Here is a 23483-nt window from a genome sequence, read left to right on the forward strand (position 1 = left end):
CTCACAACACACGGTCTGGGAATCGAAACCGCGATCCTACGACCGAGAGTCCGCTGCCTTAACCACTGGGCCATTGCGCCTCCACTTATGCATTATAAGTAGCGTATATTTCATGAAAACGTTTTTGTCCAGTTTGGCAGAGGAAATGAGAAGAACATTTTTGTTGGTGCCCTGTCGATGCTTCATGTTACCACCCTGCGCACCACCGGGCCATGTGCGTGTCTGTGCAGCTGGGTAAAGGCACAACAAACCCATTCATCCATTCTCCAGAAGTGCGCTGTTGATTTTTCACGTTCCAAGTCCTGCGCAATGCAGCATGGCCCGGCAGCATGTCTGCTTTCTGCCATCCATATCTGAACTATATAATGTAAAATGTTCATACAAAAAATAAAATAACGAACTTCTGTTGTGACTCACAGCCATTTGAGTTTAACCGCGTGACCACTTCCGGAAGCTACGCTCGCCACCTGGAATTAGTCAACCCCCCCACACACCTGTGTTCCCCATCGCGTTTAGTCGGACGAGTAAATAGGTGTCCCAGAAATACTAATGATTTGAGTGAAATTGGGTGCATTTTTTAAAACTCGCTTTTATTTATGTTTATCATGTTTAATATGTTAAAAGTGTATAAATTTTGAATTTTGTTTATAATTTTATTTTCATTCTTGTTGGATCCCTTTTATTTGTCCATGACAGCTTTTTTCAATTTAGCAGCAATCTTCCCCAAGATGGAGCAATAGTTTAGCTGAGCTTAAAGAACACATTCGGTTAGCAATGCAGGAGTTATGCTTCAAAATGTGTTTCGCAACGCTAAGGAGAGATTTGAAGTATGCAGAGATAGAGACATGCTGAAAATTTTCAATAAAAGTTTGATGTAAGACTTGTAAATCTATCTGTTAAAACTGAACCGGTGAGTGTGTTAATTAATAAGGCATAAAAACAGAATGACTCTCTCCAGACACAACAAAATAACTTTGTAATGTTAACATAAATGGATTTTCTGTTAAGAACAAACACAAGACTAGCTATCCAAACTTGCATTCAGCCAGTGAATCAGTCAAACGTGATGAAATAATGTTTATTTCCTTTCCTCCAAATGATAGACTAGCTTCGATATATGAGGGAACAGAGAGTGATGAGATTCAATTGGTTGAAATGTTGGGCTTTCTGTAGATCTTGAATACATATTTGAAGAAAATTTGGAGCTAAGATTATTTAACCAAGAATGTTTGAATAATCATGTTAGATATTTATCGCTGTCTAAAGGGAACATAGTGCTTCTTGGAACTAAAGAAAAGCAATTTACATGACCAAAATGTTAAATTTTAATTTGGTAACATGCTTTAAATCATTAGGCTATTGTTATTGCATTATTTGCAATGGCATTAATGAACTCTTGGAGAAACTTGTCTCAGATTCGTGTAGTATCTGACTTGTGCTTCTTCATTGATTCATTGCGAAGAGGCTGGAAAGTAGTTCTACTATACAATGGAATTGTAAAGCTATAAATTTGTAATTGCCTACTCTTGTCCACCGAAAAGAGATAGATCCATAGCATGGATATATTGTTTGGTACCATGTTCATCAATGTAATCTGTAGTACTGTCGTAATAGTAAGCATGTTAATAGAAATACAAGTTGTCCTAACAAAATGCTGTTGTTTCTTATGTCTATAAGGACAATCGTACTAGTGAAAGACATTGCCCATTGTGTCATGCAGCTGGACTGAACTCGAAGGAACGTGGTTGCTTAACCATACAGCCATGATTGCGATTTGTTAAGATGGGGAAAAATTTAGCATTGATAGCATCTAAAAGTATTGATAAAGTTTAGAAAAATAAGAACGCACAAACGCACAAAACCCGAAACCACGTAGTTGCAAAGCAAACTTAACCGCATTAACTATAAAATAAATTAACCGAAAACCCTCATCCTCAGTGCAGCTGTTTAATAAACCGATGTTGTTCTATTGACTGAGCTGACTGCAACTCTTCCTGAGAGTCGTTCGGATTAACAGAAACACGCATGGCAAACTTTTTTTTTTCGTTTCAGCTGATTTTTATCACTGTAAGCCTTCTTCGCAAACCTGAGACCACTTTACTGTATCTTTGGCAAGGGAATAAAAGAAAAAGTATAAAGTCTTACTGTATTTTGTTAGCAACCCTAGCCTCCATTTACTATCCACTCCACTTGTTAGACGTTCTATTTGCTGTCAAAAGCCGTTAAAGGGTGGGTAGGGATGCCTTGGCTGTTGATGTGCAAGCATGTGCTGAGGTTGAGGCATCTCTGGCTCTACCTGGATGGTGAACGGGTGTGGTCTCCGCTCGCTAAATGGTTCTTCCCTAGCTTTACTAGTTTTGGTGGTAGATAAAACTGGTTTCGTCGAAGATTGAGGTTGGGTACCTGGTACACAGAGTTCCGCAACTCGAGTAAAGCCTGCGGTTTCGGTACCACCGCGGCTTACTATAGTAGGTTGGTAGAGGCAGGAAATGATGATGCCCTGGAAAGGACCCTGGGTCTCGATGACAATCAGTTAGACAGATTGTTCCGAAGAACATTCGGGCCGAAAACATTGGAAAACTTCCAAAAGTCTTTGGCCTGGCAGTATTACCGAGGAATCCTACCCATTCGGGATAAGCTCACCAGACATGCCCACCCTGGGCTGTCGGCCTGTCCATGGTACTGGCGGGATGTGGAAACGGTTCCGCACGCTATTGTTTAGTGTCCGGGTATATCAAAAGTGTGGACTTATGCAGAACACCTGTTGTCAGATGGGAGAAGAGTACAGCTGTCGTCTGAGTCAATTCTAAAAATTAACCCACCGGATTTCCTTACGGAAGAAGGTAAGAATTGTTTTCTCGTTGTAGTAGCAATTGCGAGAGAGGTGATATGCAAGTCGAGAATGAAAGGTACTGTGACAGACAGCTTTGTGTCCGGCCTTACTTTGGTGAATGTTTTCACTTTTCACTTGAAAAAGAAGGTGGGGCAAGAAAGGAGGTGCATGTTCAAAAAAAGATGGAAGCGTGTAACACGTATGGTGGGAGTGAAAGGCCCTGCGTGAGCACGTCATAGAGGTTACCAAAGGTGTCGGTTGAGAAGACAGGGCTCGTGGGGTCGGAGCATACCTGTCTTTTAAACTCCGTATTGTCTTTCATTGTATGTTATTGTCTTTTGTGTCCCATTCGATTTTTTTTTTCATTTTGTCATTATAAATTTTTATACCATCTGTTGTATATGACGCCCAGATCATATTGTATTGTCCCCTCTATGTGCGCCTGTAATAGGTAATAAAAAAAGCAATCAAACGTTTGGTGAGGAAACGATCAGTGAGTAGTCAGCTCGAAAATGATTTAAACAATTTCGCAGTGTAGAGCTGAGCCTTGAAGATCGTGAGCGTAGTGGGCGCCCATCTGCCATCGATGACGGTCAATTAAAGACCGTCGTTGAGAAAGATCCGCGTAAAACCACTCGAGAACTGGCAAAAGAGCTTCGTGTTAGCCAGAAAACCGCCAGCAACCATTTGCATACGATCGGAAAATCAAAAAAGCTCGACAAATGGGTACCACACAATTTATATGAAAATCGGAAAATGCGCAGATATGAAATTTGCTCGTCGCTTCTTCGTAACCAGACCGATCCATTTCTCCACCGTATTGTAACTTGCGATGAAAAGTGGATTCTGTGCAATAATAAAAAGCGTTTCTTCGCAGTGGTTGAACCAAAATGAAGTATCGAAAACCTTCTCTAAACCCGAGCTCTTCAAAACGAAGATTATGGTGACTGTTTGGTGGTGTACTGCTGGACTCATCCACTATAACTTATTAAAAACCCGGAAAAAACATTATTGCAAAAGCATATTGCTATGAAATTGCCAAAATGAACTAAAAATTGGTACTCCTTCGTCCCAGGCTGGGGAACAGAAGAGGACCAATCATTCTTCATGACAATGCTCGACCACATGTTTCACTAATGACGTTCCAGAAGTTGAGGGAACTTGGCTACGAAGTTCTTCCTCACCCGCTTATTCCCCAGAACTCTCTCGTACTGACTACCACTTTATCAAGCACCTTTGCGGTTTCTTGTGAGAGAAAGGGTTCAAAAATCAAACCGATGCTGAAAGTGTGTTCAAAGAGTTCATCAGCTCAAGAGCTCCAGACTTTTCTGTTATCGAATAAACAAACATGTAATACGTTAGCAAAAGTGTGTTGATTGTAATGGTACTTACATTGATGAATAAAATTTCTGCATTGATGAAATACATCGTGATGAATTTCATGTTTGAAAAGGTTGCTTACTTTTTACTCGGCCTAATAGAACTGCAGTCGGAGATAACACTGAAATGCCGGAGCGCATAAAATTACACCAAACAACAAGCCAATAAGAGAACGCACAAACAGCAACGTAAATATCGCAATAACAACAATACTTGTCTCAATAAATGTATGACTAAATGGTTACGAAGTTTGTTTTGCGGCAATGTGGTACCGGGTTTGATCCCACTGCGTCATATTTTGATTCAAATGCTATTTTCTATGGCTTTAGATCGGTCCATATCTTACGAGTGTATTTTGGTAGGCAGAAACTATACAAAAACACGTCGGAGAGATTGAACAAGTAATTCAAAAGTATATCATTGTTACACAATGTATCGCGCTGATCCTAGCTTAGAAGTGTGTTAAGAGTGCACGTCTATCTTGAATATATTGGGTTGTCCGGAGAGTTCGTGCCGATTTTTAAAGGAAAGAAAAAGGTCAATAAATACTTGCCATTACATTTTTAATCAACCAAATATGAACCACTTTGTTGCACAATGCATCTCCATCATTCCTTTAACTTGAAAATACCCTCTCCCAGAATTGAGGTGGTTTCATGGCAAAGAATTCATCAAGGTATCTTTTTACATCATCCAAGGAATTGAAATTTTTTACCATTAAGACTATTCTGCAGAGACCTGAATAAGTGGAAATCCGAAGGAGCAATGCCTGGTGAATATGGAGGGTGGGGAAACACATCCCAGCCGATCTGCAGCAATTTTTGTCTGGTTCCCAAAGAAACGTGCGGTTTTGCATTATCATGTTGGAAAACAACACCCTTCCTGTTGGCCAATTCTGGACGTTTCTCTTGAATTGCTGCTTTTAACTCGTCCAGTTGTGTGCAGTATTTCTCAGAATTAATTGTCTGGTTACTTGGAAGAAGCTCATAGTACAGAATTCCTTTCCAATCCCACCAGACACAAAGCAAGACTTTTTTAGGGTGAAGACCCGCTTTTGGGGTGGCTCATGTCGCTTACTCCAGGATCGCTTTCTCTGAACATTTCGAGAGATAATCCATTTCTCATCCCTTGTCACAATTTGCTTTAAAAAAAAGCGCGTTTTCATTCCGTTTATAAAGCGAATCACAGATGGAAATGTGATCCAAAAGGTTCTTCTCACTCAACTCATGAGGTACCCAAACATCTAAGCGAATTGTGTACTCAAGCTTTACCAGGTGCTCATGAACGACGGATTTTGATAGGTTGAGGCTTTCTGCCAATTCTCGGGTTGTGCAATGTGGGTTATTCTCAGTTAATGACTTGATTTGTTCATCATCTGAAGTGGATGGTCTTCCTGATCGCTCTTTATCAATAAGGCTACAATCTCCAGGTCGGAACCTTGCGAACCACTTCTGTAGAGTTCTTTCGGATAACGAAACATCACCATAAACTGCGCATATTTCTTTGGTTGCTTGTGAAGCATTTTTCCCTTTACGGAAAAAAAAAGCATCAAGTGCCAAAAATGAACATTCTTATTTTCCATTTTAAAGGATTACAGAATTAACACAGGTTATAGGAACATAAGCCTTCTTCCACGAAAAGATAGCTTAAACTGTGCTCTAAATGGAGCTGTTGTCAAATCCTATTTTATGGACTCAACCATATTCTAAAATAAGTTGAAATGTAAGCTACTATAAATCGGCACGAACTTTCCGGACAACCCAATACATCTCCTTACTCTCTAATTGGATAAACAGGTAATTAGTTGATCAGAAAACATAACTAAATTTTCATTGTCGAAACCTACGGAAATCTACCCATATATGTTTGTATACGTTCCCACACACACACACACACACATTAATTTATATATATCCAATGATCATATCACTTTACATCCATTTTCCACTGGAAATACAACAATAATTATCCAAATTCTTTCATGACATTTAGCAGTCCATCTGTCTTTTGCACACATATAGTTTCGTAATATAAAGAGCAGGTGGTTTGATGTATTTCAAATAGCGTCGAAGGAAACACTTTATAGTAAATGAATAAATTACTTCAGAATAAAATTTGCTTTTCATCAATTTGAAATAGATAAACTAAGCAGCAGATATATACTAAATAGATTGAGGCCACTCTACACAACGCTTATACAAAATTGGATTTGTGTCAAGTCAAGAGAAATCAATATACAATACGGTTTGAAGCTTGTTCACTATATTTTCAGTTAAAAGGCCTGGAGAAATTCCATTATAGAAACAAAGTAAAAAGTCTGAGGCAATGAGTTAAAGACATTTCAGAACTTCTTACAATATTCATTCACATCCGACTCTGGACTCAAATAACGGATTTAGTTTGTCGTTAATCCCTCAAAAAGTCGATTAACAAAATACTTGTTTCATAAAAATTGGGTTAAAGATGGTAGTTGCCAAAATCACTGAAACTGGACCTTATAGTATTTAGTTATGTTCCGATACGTGTAAACCTCTCTGGATTGGATAAACAAAATAAATAATAGTAATGTATTAACAATCGATTTAATCGACTTATACCCTTTCGTTATAAATATGTCGTGGCACTCCGTCGGTTACGACGACGAGGGTTCCAGTTGATCCGATCAACGTAACAGCCTGCTCGTGAAATTAACGTGTAAGTGACTGAGCACTCCGCAGACACGTGTACCTTTAACGTAGTTCTCGGGGAGATTCAGCGTGACACAGAGTGTGACAAGGCTGGTCCTTTGAAATACAGGTGCAACAGAAACAGGAAGAAACAGTGAAGGTTGTGGTGAAAGAGTACAGCGGGGTTCGCTGTCACCCTCTGCTGGAGCCTCGTGGAGCTTTAGGTGTTTTCGCTCAATAAACACTCACAACGCCCGGTCTGAGAACCGAAACTGCGATCCTATGACCGCGAGTCCGCTGTCCTAACCACTGAGACAATGCACCTTATAGGAAATGCCTATAAATATGTAGTAATAAATGAAATCAGTTTATTATAGAGACTTAGTCGACTGTTTTCTCTCTCTTTTAGAAATTGGATTTGTATCTGATCAAAAAAAAATCATAAAGTAAGCGAAGGAATATGTAGAAAACGAACTTTTGATCTTAGCATATTAATAAATCGCAATATATTAAGATGAACCATTAAAAAAGTAACCAATCACAATATACTTATTTATTTAAATTGGTTCTATTCAGCGGCGTTACGTTACGAAAGTATATTACGACTTAGAGGACACGAAATCAGAATTCGTTTTAATATTGTAGCTGCGGTAACACTAATTCAATCAAGGGTGAGTTTATATCTATTTTTATGCTTACAGAAAATGATTTTTGTGTGTAATATTTCTTTTTCTGACATTAAATCAACATGGAAAAAATTTCTGAACTTCGAGGGAATTTTCTAAATCAATATAACAATGTAACCATGAACGTCATTTTTTAACCCGTCGATGTATATCCTGATATATCTGTCTGTTATAGAAATCACTTCAATTACTTTTTTTTCCTTTACCTTGTGGACGATAAAGTATATTCTTGTTTCCTAATACTGTGGAGATTGTGATCATTCTTTAATAAATTTTTCCGTAGATAACTAGCATATAACCCTCTGTACACACACTTTTTTTTCAAACTGAAACTAATCAAATGTGAATGCTTCCAAAAACTTCTCTTTAATGTTAAAATACTGTGTTTACTGAAACTAAACTTTGTGTTTTACCTCATCTGTAGCAAAGCATATTAAACTATCTTAGCATTTATTTTCAGACATCTTCAGTTAAAAATATGGACTGTCCTGATAATCCCGAGAATGCATCGTTAAGAAGATGGTATAGGAATTTGAGAACCAGCAGCCCATATACTACGTATCTATCTACGCTATTGAAAGCGGGCTTCCTCTGTGATGTTTACTTGAAGGTTGAGGAAACTGTTATTCCAGTACATCGCATTATCTTGGCATCTATTAGTAAATACTTCAAGAAACTGTTTGAAAATAAAGCACTAATGGATAACACTCTAGATCTGACTTCGCAAATTGAAGATGCTGATATTCTAAAGATTATGGTTAAGTATATCTACGATGGAGAGGTAACATTAACTCACAGTTCTGCTTTTATGTTACTTAATGCCCTCAGTCATATTGATATCAGATATTTAAGAAAGCATTGTGAACAGTTTCTGTTCGATCGACTGCGACCTATTTTCGTATTTCCAACCTGGGAATTAGCTTGGCGTCACAGTTTGCATGAACTTGCGGCTGTATGCTTTGTTCTTTGTCGTGAAACGCTCTGTAATCAAGTTCTGCGGAGTAAATATATAAAATATTTGTCTATAGAATTTATAGAATTTATTATCGACTGCGACCTCACCATCGATTTTAACTCGGCTGTTTTTATGAAACTTCTGATTAACTGGTTATCTCATGAGTCCTCTGATCGCTACCCAAATGTGAAAAGTATAGTAAAAAAAATTCTTTGGAATAGACCACTTTATGAAGAACAAGTACTTGATATTGAAACATTTTTGTTCCCTTATGACGAAGATTTAAAAAAGCTAGTTAATGATTCTATTAGTTCCGTAATGCAAGAAAACTTATACAGCATTTCAAAAGATCTTGAACCGAGTGAAGAAATTGTTGCTGAAAAGTTTGCTGAATCACAAAGCCAAGAAGCAGATGAGGTTTTTTGCGAAGATCAGGCTGCAAGTAATAAACGCACATTTTCGATTCAAGATGTGTATTTTGGAGAAAGCGCTTGTTGTATAAATTATGTAAATCCGTTGACATGCTCCTTAAACATTGGGGCGACGCAGTCTATGATTAAATCAAAGTTTACAATAGAATACCGATGCACTCAAGATTCTTTACTCGAAGAAAATCTGCTATCTGAAGCGTTGCAACAACAGCCGTTAGATATCCGAAAAACTTCTGATCCAAACTGGAGTATTATTATTCAAGAGTCAGATAACCAAGTAATGGCATTATATTGTTCAAATAGTGAAAATTGGTATAGTTCTAATATGCCTAAATCTATAAAAAATACAGTCGGTTTTCTAAATGGCGAGCTTGTCTGTAGGCACGAGCGTTCTGGAATATTGATATATAATCTAAAATTGATGAATTGGAGAATTTTACAGCCACCTCCTCTAGCGATAGCTGCTGAGGAGGAATACATTTCATGTTTAACTAATTCGCAAGCAATTGTCTTCACTTGCTCTGGGTCGTTATATTCAGTTTGTGCTCTCCGACATCGAAAAAAGAAAGGTTTTAGAATAATTGTTAATGAATGGAACCTTGAGGAAGATACGTGGAATTGTAAAATATCTTTGCGTCCAAATAGGCATGAAGGTTCTGTTATGTCGGTATCACTTGGAGTCAAAACATCAACAGGTACGTACGTCTATCTTATGGCATCAGCTACAATACGTAGGATGAAATTATCCGGAGAGTTGAAAAAATTTGCTTTAAATGAGTCCAATATAAAAGTTAGCATGGAACCGAATGAAATATTTTATGTATACAAAATTAATATGAAGTCTTTGATATGCGAAGAGCTTGGATATCGTTTCAGTGAACCAGCACATCTTGAGAATGTCCCATCAATCATCCTAGAAGATCGTATAATCTTTATCCTTGATGTGTATGAAACAGTTCAAGAAAACTTTGAAATGTCTTTTAAGACACGTTCGCAGTTCCCCATAGATACCCTGGTACTGTATCATGAAATGAATCTTTGGAGGAGAGTTAAGTTGTTATTGCCTCTACCCCCCTTCTATGACATGCCAGTTAGGAGAATTGACAGAAAAATTTATTCTACCGCACATATTTCATTTTTTAAAAAATTCATGTTACTAGGACTACATCGAACTCCACACGTATATCAAATTGCTATTTATGATATAGCACGCTTACAAATTACTGTTCTCAGCCCTGCGCCACTTCCAGCAGTCGGGACTATGATGATGACTGCAGTTGATAATCATCAGCCTATAAACAAGATAACAAATGAATATGCTAAAGACGTCGACCTGATACCTTATCACTTCTCTCACTGGCAATTGAGAAACTGGTATGGAATTATTGACCGAACTGAGAAAGCCACAGCCTACGGTAGTTAAGTTGGTTTTATTTTAGTATCAATTCATAAGCGAACACTAAATATTTTTACTTGCGCACGCATACGCTGCCTTGGAAGCTACTTCCAAGACTATGCTATACATAAAATGAATTTAATCATGGTATTATTTATCTTCTAATCATTTGATAGAGGAGCCATGACTATTCAATGTTTTGAAGAACGGACAGTTTGAATTTCTAAAAGACTTTTAGTCACCTGTTACAGCTTACCAGATTGAATTTCTTTACAAGACGAATACAGTAGATTATGGTTCAATCAGAGAGCATTATACGTGTTATCTTAATGTTGTGCTTGATTTCTTCTCAATACCTCCTTGAAAAGCCTACCACTCTCGGAATAAGAGTAACATACTTCTCTGGAAAAGATGGCATAGTTATTATGAACTAGAAGCTAAGGAGATTCCAGTAATTTTTTAAAAATTATTGTTATAGAGAGCAGTGACATGTATTTCTTTTGTTTCTAAAGAAACTCTTCAAATTCAGTAAACATCTATATACGGAGTATTGGATGCAATCTTAGACAACATCACTGAAAGCTATATTCTTTATACATTTATCAACACTTCCTGAGTTACATCTATTTTTCACTTTGTCAAAAAGTAAATCGCATGGAACGAAATCGAAGATCTGTATTCTTCTGCTGCTGTATGACTTAAATTTTTATGAAAGCTTAATACACTGTATTACATTTTTCCTTTTTTTTTTTTTTACCATATCAGAAAAGTTCACATGGCTAGACTTGAACCCACAGTCCCAATGACAAGTATAGTACCTGTTCTATCGCTTCGTAACCATTTTCGGTTCCATTGCGTAGAACCCTTCGCAGATTTCTTCCCTAGTTTTGAGTTATTTCATTGACTGGAATTTGAACAGAAACCATATGATAGCGAGACAAATACGTACTAATAAAATAAGTATAAAACTAATTATTGGGGGTCGTTATGTTCGAATAAACCCATGGAGATGCACTAGCCGTAGTCCTATAACCGGTAAAAGACTACATAAAATTTTAACTATTCAGTTTTACAAATGATATTAATGCCATAGTAAATAAATTACTTGAAGTCGTTTGTGTGACGTTATATAGTGTCTTTTTAAGACCTAGTGAAGTCTATCGCTTTCCAGATTTGAAGTAGATTTCTTTCGAAAAGAGATAAAAAGGTATCGCCCCCCCCCCCCCCTCCCACAGGCCTGATACTTTATCATCCTTAAAAAATAAGCTGGTCTCGGTAGTTCTTACGAGAACCTTTCGCCACGTTCAATCCTTAACGTTACAGTAACTAACTAGACCTCACCAGGTTATGTTAATTACCCTTAAAGGGGCAAAAAAAAAAACAACTTAATATTGTAGAAACAGTAGCAAGAACACTCTTAGAATTATAATTCTTAAGGTGAACCATATCAATTAACTCATGGGAGTGAAAACTGGATGTTCAGTTACTATTTATACATGACTTAGTATATTTTAAAATGTGCCACTGAAATTCTTTAACATTGTTACAAGGCAATATAGAGAACAAATGGTGTTGGTGCGGTTTTGAGGCTGGACTGGTAACCTGTAGTTGTATGTGGCCAATGATACCCGACATGGTTTCTTGGAACGAGACTGGATGTAGAATAAGCTAAACGTGAATTTCTGTACTGCAGGTGGAGATAATATAGTGAACAATGTTAGCGCTAAATTTTCACTTGGTCGCGTTATATTAAATTGTTGAAACTCAGTTTAGAAACCTTTAGATATTACTGCATATTTTCAGTTTAAAAGAAAAAGGTCATTTACTTTTAGGAATTCAGTGGTTTAAATTAATTACGGAAGCTATTATAGAGCTAATAGTTGTGATCAGGCTTGTGAGCTAAGAGACACTTAACATATGACGTTTGAATGAAATATATACCCACACATACGTGAATATATTCCTCGGTATGAGGAGAGAGGGAGATGTTTGTGCCAGTAACGCGTGTTTTTTTTTTCTGCCTTCAACCCTCCAACTCGGAGTATAGGCCACTTATAATTGAATTCCATGTCGCATAAGTTTTTGCTTCTGTACTTATATTGTGCCATGAATGCCCCCCCCCCCGCTTCTAGTTCCTTTTGTGTTGATCTACACCACGAGTTCTTAGACCTACCTATCTTTCTATATTCACCCGGATCCCACTGTAAAGCACTTTTCGCTACATTTGGTGTGTCTTTTCTAATTGTGCTACCAATCCACTTCCACTTTTTCTTAAATATTTGCTCCCTAATCGAAACTTGATTTGTTCTTTGCCATAGCTCTATATTGCTTATGTGTTCAGGCCATCTAATTTTAAGTATACTACGCAAGCAACTGTTGATGAATGATTGTATTTGCTCATTTGACTTAACTGTTGTTCGCCATGCCTCAGCCCCATACAATAACACCGCTTTTACGTTAGTATTTATTCACGCGTAATGAATAAATTTAGTCTTGTTCTCTCTACCACCTATCTTTATGTGTATGCGAATATTTTTGCGCACCAAAATATGTCACTAAACAGGTTGAATGTCCAGTCAGCTGCGCTAAATCTGCGTCCAAGTAGCTGCGCCCAGCCGTCTTTCGTTTCGAAGGTAGAGAAACCTGTGGAAATGTTAAGACGCATTTATGAATATACATACCCTAAACTGTTCACTACTCTTGACTTGTTTAGTCTCTAATTGGATTATTACTGACAACTCGTGGAATTCTGATTGCAGGTCAATGACTTTACTTTCTTAGCTTGTGTTGACTTGAGTTACATCTTGGCATCTTTGACTACAGAACAGGTCTTAGATGGCTTAACTGGTATTAAAATATAATAAACAGCAGGGTTCCACATACGCTGCAAAGTGAGTTATAAAAATTTGATCGACATAGTATCCAAGGAATATGTAGAAAAAGCTTCCTATAAAATCTTAATATTAAGAAACAGTAAGCAGAGATAGCTCCAACATTTATATCATCCTCACAGCCTTAAGGTTAAAGATAAATGTAGAGTTATTCCTCAGTCGAATATATTGAACATATGAAGCAGTTGGTATAAGAGCGGTACCAAGAAAGGTAGTTTTGAGCTTTTAGAAATAAATTTTAATTTATCCAAGTCCTTCATAAAGATCTTCCTTAAAATCTTAATTCATTGAGACAATAAAAAAAATCATAGTGGATCTGTAGGATACTGCTCCCAACTATGGTCACCACACAATGTAAAGCTAACAGCAGAACTCTGAGCAATACTAAGAAGATCGTCTCAATGCAACATATCAGCTACTGGGAAAGAGTGAAAGTATTAAAACTCTTCTCCCTGGAGCGGAGGCGGGAGAGATATGCAGTGATATACATCTGGAAAATCCTAGAGGATTTGGCATTCAAAGTTTACCCAACCGCAGAACGGGCCCCACTGCATGGTGCCAAAGATTCCAACATCACCATCAAAATACAGGACCAGATACTGCAACAGCCTCCCTAAATGCCTGAGAGACTTGCATGGTGTGGATATGGGTTTCTTTAAACCTAAACTGGATCTCTTCTTGTCGGGGGTCCCAGATGAACCTACCTCTGGGCAGGAGACACAGGCGCAGGCGGCGGCATCGAACTCCCTTGTTGACCAAGTGCCACATATCAGAGGTCGTTTCACATACTAGTGTAGTTCATTCAACGGTGGTGCCCCAGCATGGCCACAGCCTTCGGGCTGAAACATTTTAAAGAATTTTTACCTTCCATACTTAGGGAAATGTGCCGCAGATATAGTGAAAACATGGTTCATCTATCTTGACATTTAACAAACTGCTTCATAATGTCAAATTTGATATGGAATGGAGGTAGATTTTTTTCCTGGTTGAACTAAAGGCTCTTAAACACATTTGAAAAAAACTTTGGATATGTTTGCAGTCGCCATTCTTTGATCTCCCAATATTTTCCTTGACTCTTAATAAGATACTATATAAATCAAACATTCGTATTTCACAGGTAAACAAGCATTTTTCTGAAAATGAGGAAAACTGGGCGGTATCTTGAACTCTTGACGGGATGGTACAGAATGGATTCCATTTTCGGATTCAGCATCTCAAAACAAAAACAAAAAATTCAAATCCTTTAAAAAGAAAAATCGTTCTGAGAACAAAATAATTGTTAGGTTGTGTTATTGAAACAAGTACCAAAGCATTAAAATCTTTTCGATTCTCATTTCTCGGGGGCGTTGTATAGTGTATCGCTAAAGGAAATCAATAGACCAACGTTTATCTTCTTTCTCTATAAATTATATACATATATTCTCGTTTTAATGAATGTATATATTTCTACATGTTATGAGGTCATTAACAGATGGCCGAAATGCTTCTGTTAAAGGTGCCTTAGACGGGAGATCGAATAGATTCCTTGTTCAATTTTAGGTTTTAACATGCTGAGATTCTCGTGTCTGACATTATTACGAATCAAAATTTCTAGAAAATTTGACCGAAAAAGACCCTACCCCCTTCGATCCCTATGAGAGTGATCGAAGGGAAGATTTTCCGGCTACATATATTCATATTGGTTTCAAATATTGGCCCAAGAACAGCATTTTCAGAATAGAGGTAAGTCGATTGTATCGACTCTAGGTGAAGACTGGTATTTATTTTATTGAACCCCAGAAGGATGAAAGGTAAAGACGACTGCGGTGGAATTTGAACTCAGAAAGTAAAGACATGAAATGCTGGTAAGCATTTTGCCCGGCGTGCTAACGATTCAGACTGTTCGCTGCCTTATATATTAACGCATAGTTATAATTAGCTGTGTTTTACATCGAAGTTACTCTAAAAGCTAATCTTAACCTTTCCTGTAATATGACTTTCGATTATGGGAATATAAAAAGAGGGTGGGTACAATAACGGTTGCCTGCTTCAGACTAAGAACAAATTTCTTTATAATTGGCTTCAATAAGTGCTTATGAATACCAGCGAGATAAACTTTAATTACTTCCGTCCAGAGTTCAAATTCAGCCGAGGTCGACAATACCATTCATCCTTTAGAGGTCAAATTAAGCACCAGTAAAACACTGGAGTCGATGTAATTGAATAGTCTCCTCCCACAAAATTTCAGGCATTGTATATTTAAGTAGAAATGTTTTGAAGGCGGCGAACTGGCACGCCAGACGAAATACTTAACGGTAATTCACCCGTCGCTACGTTCTGTGTTCAAATTCCGCCGAGGTCGACTTTGTCTTTCATCCTTTTGGGGTCGATGAAATAAGTACCAGTTGAGCACTGGGTCGATGTAATCGATTAGTCCCTCTCCTAAATTTCAAGCCTTGTGCCTATAGTATATAGGGATTGGAAGAGGAAGCTAGTCGATTATATCGACCCCTGTGCTCAACTGGTACTTATTTCATCGACCTCGAAAGGACGAAAGGCAAAGTCGACCTTAGCGGAATTTGAACTCAGAACATAAGAACGAAGAAATGCTGCTAAACATTTTGCCCAGCGTGCCAACGATTCTGCCAGCTTGCCGCTTTAAGAATAATTACTCCCATCTCAAAAAAAAAAGGAACTGAACATGTTTTTGCAGAAAAAAAAGTGAGAAAAAAAAACGATGGTATGGTTATTTGCTTTTATTGCATACCTATTTCTTTACTACCCACAAGAGGACGAACAAGGACAGACAAACGGATTAAGTCAAGTCGATTATATCGACCCCACTGCGTAACTGGTACTTAATTTATCTACCCCGAAAGGTTGAAAGGCAAAGTCGACCTCGGTGGAATTTGAACTCAGAACGTAACGGAATACGGCTACTCATTTCGCCCGGCGTGTTAACGATTCTACCAATCACCCCTTGGTACTGTTTGCAACAGTCGCTTCCTTCTTTTGCTGCTGCCAGAGCAGCACTTTAAACGTTATTTCTAGCTCTCTATACTTACAAACTAGAATACTATATTAGGTAAGCCGGCTTTAATGCTGTGTTAGTTAGTTAGTTATCTAAAGGCACGGGCGGAGGGGTTTTCAAGTTCAAAAGAGTGTGTGCGCGCGCGCGTGTACTCTAATTTATTTAGTTAATGTCACTATAACTATGGTCCAAATTTAGAAACCTGAAAATATCCTATTACGAGTAGAATATAGAAATTGACTATAGATAGTCGAGAGAAAAAAAATTAATGCTATTCCAGAATTAAAGTTTGTACTTTAATAAGCGAGAATAATTGAATTGTCAAATTGGCGCGCGACGCTGAAGAAAAGTCAGGTTGCTGTCCCTCCAAAATTGATAGTGTGTTAGAGTTTAAGGACTTCGTTAGATCAAATACTAAGCTTTACAAAAAAAAACACTTGAAGCTTTATATAGCTGTTGAACCCAGAAACTGATATGCAAGATTTGCGAACTATGCATTTAGAGTTAAAATAGTTCTGAGAATATCCAGTTCATGAATTAGAGTACATACAATTGTTGCTGACCCATTCACAGGGGATATGTTCTTAATTATTGTTGACGGGTAATTAAAAACATGAACTGTAGTGTATCTAATGAATTTGTCAACTGCTTCTATCACAGCTGAACGAATCTGTTATACATGAACTGCATGTGATATTAAATAAAAACTTCAAATTTCATCAATAAAGAGATTTAGTATTAACTCCATTGGAAATAAGAATCTTCCTATGATCCACCTTCAGACGGTCATCCTGAGAAAATTATCCAAATATTTAGAAGCAATAAAAATAAAGGTGGACATTCGAAAATGAAATGGACAAGTTCTCTTCAAAATTACTCTGCAATAAGCAACAAGAGCTTCTGAATTGTTCAAAGAAGTCACTAAAACTAAATATGCAAAGAGTCAATATACTGGATGAAGAAGGAAAATATTACATCCACTGAGTAATTTAAAATGAGTAGGATGCTACGCAGTATTGCTTTCTCTCTCGTATCTAACACCAGCCATAAGTTCACAACCCAACTCACGTCACACATCATCCCGTTTTGGCAACTATATATGTGGAAGCTACTAAGTAATGATTGGGGATCTTGTGTTGGAAAGTAACAGTTTAAAGTGTTAAGGGCGAAAGTTAATCATAGATAGTCGCCATTAGAATATAGCTCTCCATATGATAGCAGCCTATTTTGGATAGTCTAAATAAAAATTAGTCAATATTTGGGATATATATATATATATATATATATAACAAGAATGACTTACATATGTAAAATTTAATGATCATAGTATTACTGAAGTTTGAATAAGAAATTTGTTGACAAGCTTCGATAAATTATTCATAAAATATCTAGTTGAAAATAGACACTAAATCGATGTAAATTTAAAAATTTTTATTATGTATTGATATAAAAAAAAAAGATCTTTGCTAATCGTCAGAACAGTTGTAAACTGCGACGTTTTTATATCATTCTACAAATCCACACCAGTCTTTCAATTGCCAGTCTTTAAAGTGATATGACAACAGATCAACTTCTTTGGCAAGATTATTTTGTGTCATATTTAAGGGCTGATGGATATCGATAGAAAATAGTAACAATTTTCTGATTGCTGGAAGTGGTATAGGACTGAGAATATTTACTTGTAAATGGAAGACATCATAGACAGCAATCTGAAAGATGTGGGGAGCCCTATGCATGCCTATCAACACGAAATTCTTGGAAAATGAAATAGTCGTAGAAAAACACACTTTGCCTAGTTTCTTTATTGGTAAATCACAGAACGGAGGTAGTGGTATGCCGAGTGCCACTCCACTCCAAGCATTTTTGTCTTTTAAGTCCAGCACCAATCCATTTATGTAGTACGGTTTACGAAAGTAGTAAGAATATTGAAAGTTCTCGTGAAGCTTTGCAATAGAATCTAAAATAAAAAGAATACGATCTCCTAGAATTAATATCGGAACCTGATCGAGATACGTTGGCTCACTAAAACGCACTCCAACCTCTTCATGTACCAAAGTTTCCATATTAATTTTAAATACATAAAATATTTCATTTGGTTTCATAATAACTTTTGTTTCAGTTTCATTGCGACCACAAGTTACAAAGTCAAGTTTCGTAGAGAAACCAAACGAATTCTTAGCCGCAGCACTTTCACTCTTAGGCGTATCAGATCTTTTCGTTCTATTGTACAGTGCTGTCACCGTCGCCATAAGAAAAACATTCAAGTCTGGTGAGGTTTTGACACTTAGTGATACTGATATGATATCACCAACAGGTTCGTTTGGATACACGGAAGTTATATATATCCAAACACTTTCGGTAGTGTCCCATTTTTTCAAAATAAAACTTAATTTGTCATGGTTTCGACTAGTTACAGCACACACCGAATATAGTATCCCTGAATACGTGAAAAAAGCAGGTTGGACATTACCCAAACATGGAATATCGTCAGTGTTGCGATCAGTCAACGGACAAGGTGCAGGTAAAACCATCCAGCTAAACATTTCTAGATTATATAATATTATTACATTGCCTTCGCGTTTACATGCAAGGAAATTACCAACGAAACCAATGGGATCATGAATAGATAAAGGAAAATATGTATTGTGCCATGTATGGCTATAAGAACAGTATAGTGAAATTGTATGGTGATTAGATTCTTGTACAAGAAAACTCCAGTTTGGAGCGAAATTTTCATAAGAATCTGCTAATTGGCGTAGAATAATTTCAGATTTAACTTTAAGGCGATTTCCATCTATAGTTGTATACAGAGGAGTTTGGGGACATTGACACCTACTTGTACTATTTGATTTGATCAAGTGTATCTTCGACTCGAGTCTGGCTCGATGTTGAGGATTACAATTTCTAAATATTCTCTGAACACAAGCAGAAACCTGAAGCAAATTTCCCTCACAACATGCAGCATTGTCTATGTTATCAGACTGAGTAAAACTATAATCGGTATCTACAATTTGTTTTTGGCCATTGTCAGAGGTTATGAATATATGTTGCTGCAATAATGGGATGATGTCTGCTGTAATAATTTCTAAATTTTCATACGAATTCACAAATAAAATAACGTTCTCATATTCTCGTCGAAGAAGTGGGGTTTCTTGTAAAAATGTTTCTAGTAAATGTTTTGCTTCTAAAAGGCGTTCAAATGGGTTGTAAGAAAGCCATAGAATGATAAGTTTTACTACATGTACCGTGATAAGATTAATCGTTATCTCTTCCTTTTCGAGAACAAACTTTAAAAATTCTGCAGATAATTCTTTTATGCTGCCATTCTGTAAAACCATATTACAGAGCGTTTCACAACAAAAAATTAAGCATACAGTCGCAAGTTGATGTAAGTTGTGACGCCAAGCCAGTTCCCAGATTTGAAATCCATTAACTGGTCGGAGCCCCGCCATCAGAAATTGAGCACAATGAACTTTCAAAGGATTTAGATCGATCTGATCAAGAACTTTTAGCAGCTGGTAAACAATCTTATATGACAAAGTTACCTCGCCCTTGTATATATACCTGAGAATCAGGCACAATATGTTCGAATCTTCAATAAGTGGTGTTAAATCCAAAGAGTCAATGGTTTCCTTTTCAAATTGGCTTTTGAAATAATCGCTTGCAGACGCCAAAATAATGCGGTGAGCCGGGACAACAGTAAAACCAACCTTCAGTTCGACATCACAGAGGAAGCCATCAATGTATAAGGTACTTAGATACGCATCAAATGGTCGACCATATTCCGAGTCTTTATAGTATCTTTTAATCGTAGAACCTGTGGCGATTTCGGCACAATGCATATTTAAAATAAACCTGTCAAAAAAAAGAACAATGTCATTAAAAGAAAATCAGAGCTAAAATGAGAAATTGTTGGCGTTTAAATGAATATATTTGTATTATACAGATCAAAGGAACGAGTTATTAAACATTTTTTACATTATTCGAACAGGAAGGTATTGATTTGGGGTACGTCAAAAAACTGATCAAAATTGAACACGTTACTCCACAGATTTTGACAAACATCCATATAGACATCAAAAATTATAGATTAAATAATGAGCGAAAACTTTACAGACGCAGAAACTAATCGTTCAATGTAGTTCTAAAATACAAAATAGCAATTAGAGACCTATAAGAATAATGTTAATTTGTACATTTAAAATTATTTGTGAATGAAATAGAAATGAGACTGAAATTTGTTTATAAACATTTCAAACCCCGATTCTCATACTACTGTGGAAGGAGGTGACATTTTAAGAAAGCCATTTCCATGATGGTTCAGAGAAATTTGATATCGAGCTAAAAGCACATGCATGAACCAAAAATTGAGTTTAACAGTAGCTTTAATAACTCTAAAGAGGAAATATTTTCCAATACAACAAAAAGTATACTAAAGATAAATTTCTATATTAACATCGTCTCATCTTACGAATGTCAGAACTAGAAAAGACCATTTCCTATACAGTAACAGAAACCTAACCTAAAGACTTAAATCGGAATGTTTTATGCACGAGCGAACATTTATTTAAAAAACAAAAAAGTGGGACACGCACAGCACATTGTTTACACTAGCTGTTAGGAGGTTCTTTGCAGTTATTGGCGTATAGAATATTTTGTGATAACTTAATACGAGCAATTTCTGATCTTTTCTGTTGCTCACAGTTTTCTATATTAAATATTTTGTTCCAGTTTTCAAATTTGGTGTACGGATTAAGTTTTGTAAGCTATTTTATGAAAATGAAATTCAGTTTTGCCATATATTGATAACTAAAAAGTTAAGTTATTTTGGCCCATCGAAAGCCAGACATATTTTTACATAGTAAGAAGTTAAGCTGTAGTCTAGTGCCCGAAACACCATCAAGAGTATGTTCTTTTAGCCGATGTAATTTCTTTACGAGTCAAACACTAGCCCCAACGTACATTTATTTGTTTCACAAAAAATTTTGTTAGGGAATTTTTTCCTTTTTAAATCATTTACATGTCGATCCGACCGTCTCACATGACTATTCATTAAAGCTTATTACAACATTTGCCGTAATATTTTGCTTTCATATTGTTTAATAAAGATTCATATTTGTTTTTATTCTGTGATAGACTGCTAGCACCTAAAAAAAGCTAGCTTCCAAATCCTGTTTTCTGATTCGGGTAGAAACCAACTTTAAATATTCGTACCATTTTTCTAAAAAATTTTCTGAAATTAATGAATTACAAAATTGGATTCAGCGTCAAAAATTACATACACCAAATTTTCGCATAATTTCAAAATCTGTGACAGCAACTGAATAAGTTTACAATTTCAAATATTGGTAATCCAGACTTGCCATCATTCTTCGGCAATTTCCGTAAAGTATTTACTTTCATGTCCTGTTGAACCTTACATTCGCTTTCAAGTGGGCGGAAAACGAAACATGGCACATTTTTTCTTTGTATGCATGTATTTATGCATGTACGTGTATATGAAAAATAATGGATATGCGTGTGATTAGTCTTTCTCTGTGTGTGAATGAAGATGTGCGGGCGTGGTGTCGTGGGTTTCATTTTTTTACGTATTTCGTCTCGCACACACGCAAGTTATCTTCCATATTCACGTTCAACAAAACATGAAAATAAAATTAAATTAAAACTTTACGGAAATTGTCGAACAATGATGGTAAGTCTGAGGCTGAAAACAAAAAATAAATTAAAAAACGATGCCCAAATATTTATTCGAATAAGAAAATGACATTAAATTCTGCTAACGAATAAAATTTTAATCCCCAAATCGAATTGGACTAACTATATTTAATACGCATTTATGTTAAGATGGACCAGTGTAGCAACAATAATTATGTAGTCGGCAAAACTGTGAAACACGATTCATTTTACAAAACTATTTTCCTCTATATATACGCTGATAGTATTGAAGGTTTAGATATATAGGCATAAGATGGGCCTTTAAACCAATCATATGAATACGAATATTTGTCAAAATCAATACAAATTCTAGGTCAGCTTTATCCGTGATACTGACGCTTTGGAAATAAAAATTTGATAACAAAGCCGTTTTAGCAGAGAGAAAAAAAAATTGTCGTTGAACTAGGTCACCATTAATTTATGAACATATATTAAAAAAAAAATCTGTCAACATATACAGCCCCAGGATATAATTATTACAAGAATTTTCCGATTATTTTCCTTAACAAAATACAATACTAAGGCGGCGAGCTAGCGGAAACTTTGGCAGGCCGGGCGAAATGTTTAGCAGTATTTAGTCTGTCTTTACGTTCCGAGTTCAAATTCCGCCGAGGTCGACTTTGCCTTTCATCCTATCGGGGTCGATTAATTAAGTACCAGTTGCGTACTGGGTCGATGTAATCGACTGCCCCCCCCCCTCCTCCCAAAAAATTTGGGGCCTTATGCCTAGAGTAGAAAAGAATAAAATACAATATTGACAACATTACATACAGAACGACCTACAATTACAAAATGGCAAATTATTATACGTGAAGATTTCTATTTTAGATTGAATCCGACAAAAAATAACGTGCAACGGTTTTAAAGAATATAGATTTATACCACTTACCTTCACTTTCAATTTTTCGTTATCCACCAGTTCAGTAAAAACTTTTTATTAAACTTCTACAAATAAGAAAATGAGTTAATTTAAATATTGCACACGTTGAATAGTTACTGGTGGATTTAAATATGCAACACAATATTTCTTTCTAAAAAATATGGTTAAAGGTTCGTTTTCTAGTTATACATTTATTTGTTATTTTATTGTGATATTATAAATGTAATGCATAACTTTGTGTGTGTATCAGGCACGTGCCGTCAGTAATTATTCAGAGTAGGTAGTTTGCGAAATTTATGTAGTAAAATACACAACAATTAAGCGAAACACAAACGCGCGACTGAGATGAAGGCAGATCTATTTCTGCCTTTATAGTACGTAAGGAAATTGTTGTAGAAATGTACGCAGCACGTGTACTCTACCAGTACTATGCGTAGCTTAAATACTGAGATTGGAAAGCAGGGGTGAATTATGCCTACCTAATCTACAAAAAAATAAAACATTTTGCATTTTACGCATAGCAATCAAAGTAACCTTCATAATTTTATTGAATTAGCTATGAAAGAAAAATGTTGCTATCGTTAGCCACTAAGGGAAATATTCAACTGGATAGGATCAAACAACTGACAAGCAAATCAGT

At 36.4% G+C, this 23483-nt stretch overlaps 2 protein-coding genes across 2 annotated transcripts; one reads left to right on the plus strand and one right to left on the minus strand.

Moving 5' to 3' along the window:
- Positions 1-7530: 7530 nt before the first annotated feature.
- Positions 7531-10804, plus strand: LOC115232398. Its single transcript, XM_029802255.2, has 2 exons — positions 7531-7550; positions 8026-10804. Exon 2 carries the CDS (start codon positions 8044-8046, stop codon positions 10372-10374), a length of 2331 nt encoding a protein of 776 aa, XP_029658115.1. The 5' UTR covers positions 7531-7550; positions 8026-8043; the 3' UTR covers positions 10375-10804.
- A 6898-nt stretch (positions 10805-17702) lies between these two features.
- On the minus strand, positions 17703-22907 carry LOC118762358. The gene is made up of 2 exons (XM_036500808.1): positions 22853-22907; positions 17703-20103 (listed from the first exon to the last, which is right to left on the minus strand). Exon 2 carries the CDS (start codon positions 20088-20090, stop codon positions 17754-17756), a length of 2337 nt encoding a protein of 778 aa, XP_036356701.1. The 5' UTR covers positions 20091-20103; positions 22853-22907; the 3' UTR covers positions 17703-17753.
- Positions 22908-23483: the final 576 nt, after the last annotated feature.

The sequence above is a fragment of the Octopus sinensis genome, linkage group LG2 (genome assembly GCF_006345805.1).
Source record: "Octopus sinensis linkage group LG2, ASM634580v1, whole genome shotgun sequence".
NCBI classification, from domain to species: domain Eukaryota; kingdom Metazoa; phylum Mollusca; class Cephalopoda; order Octopoda; family Octopodidae; genus Octopus; species Octopus sinensis.

Excerpts from the sequence above, each read along its gene's own strand:
- LOC115232398 (XM_029802255.2), top strand. The coding sequence starts at position 8,044 with ATGGACTGTCCTGATAATCCCGAGAATGCATCGTTAAGAAGATGGTAT.
- LOC118762358 (XM_036500808.1), bottom strand. The coding sequence starts at position 20,090 with ATGCATTGTGCCGAAATCGCCACAGGTTCTACGATTAAAAGATACTAT.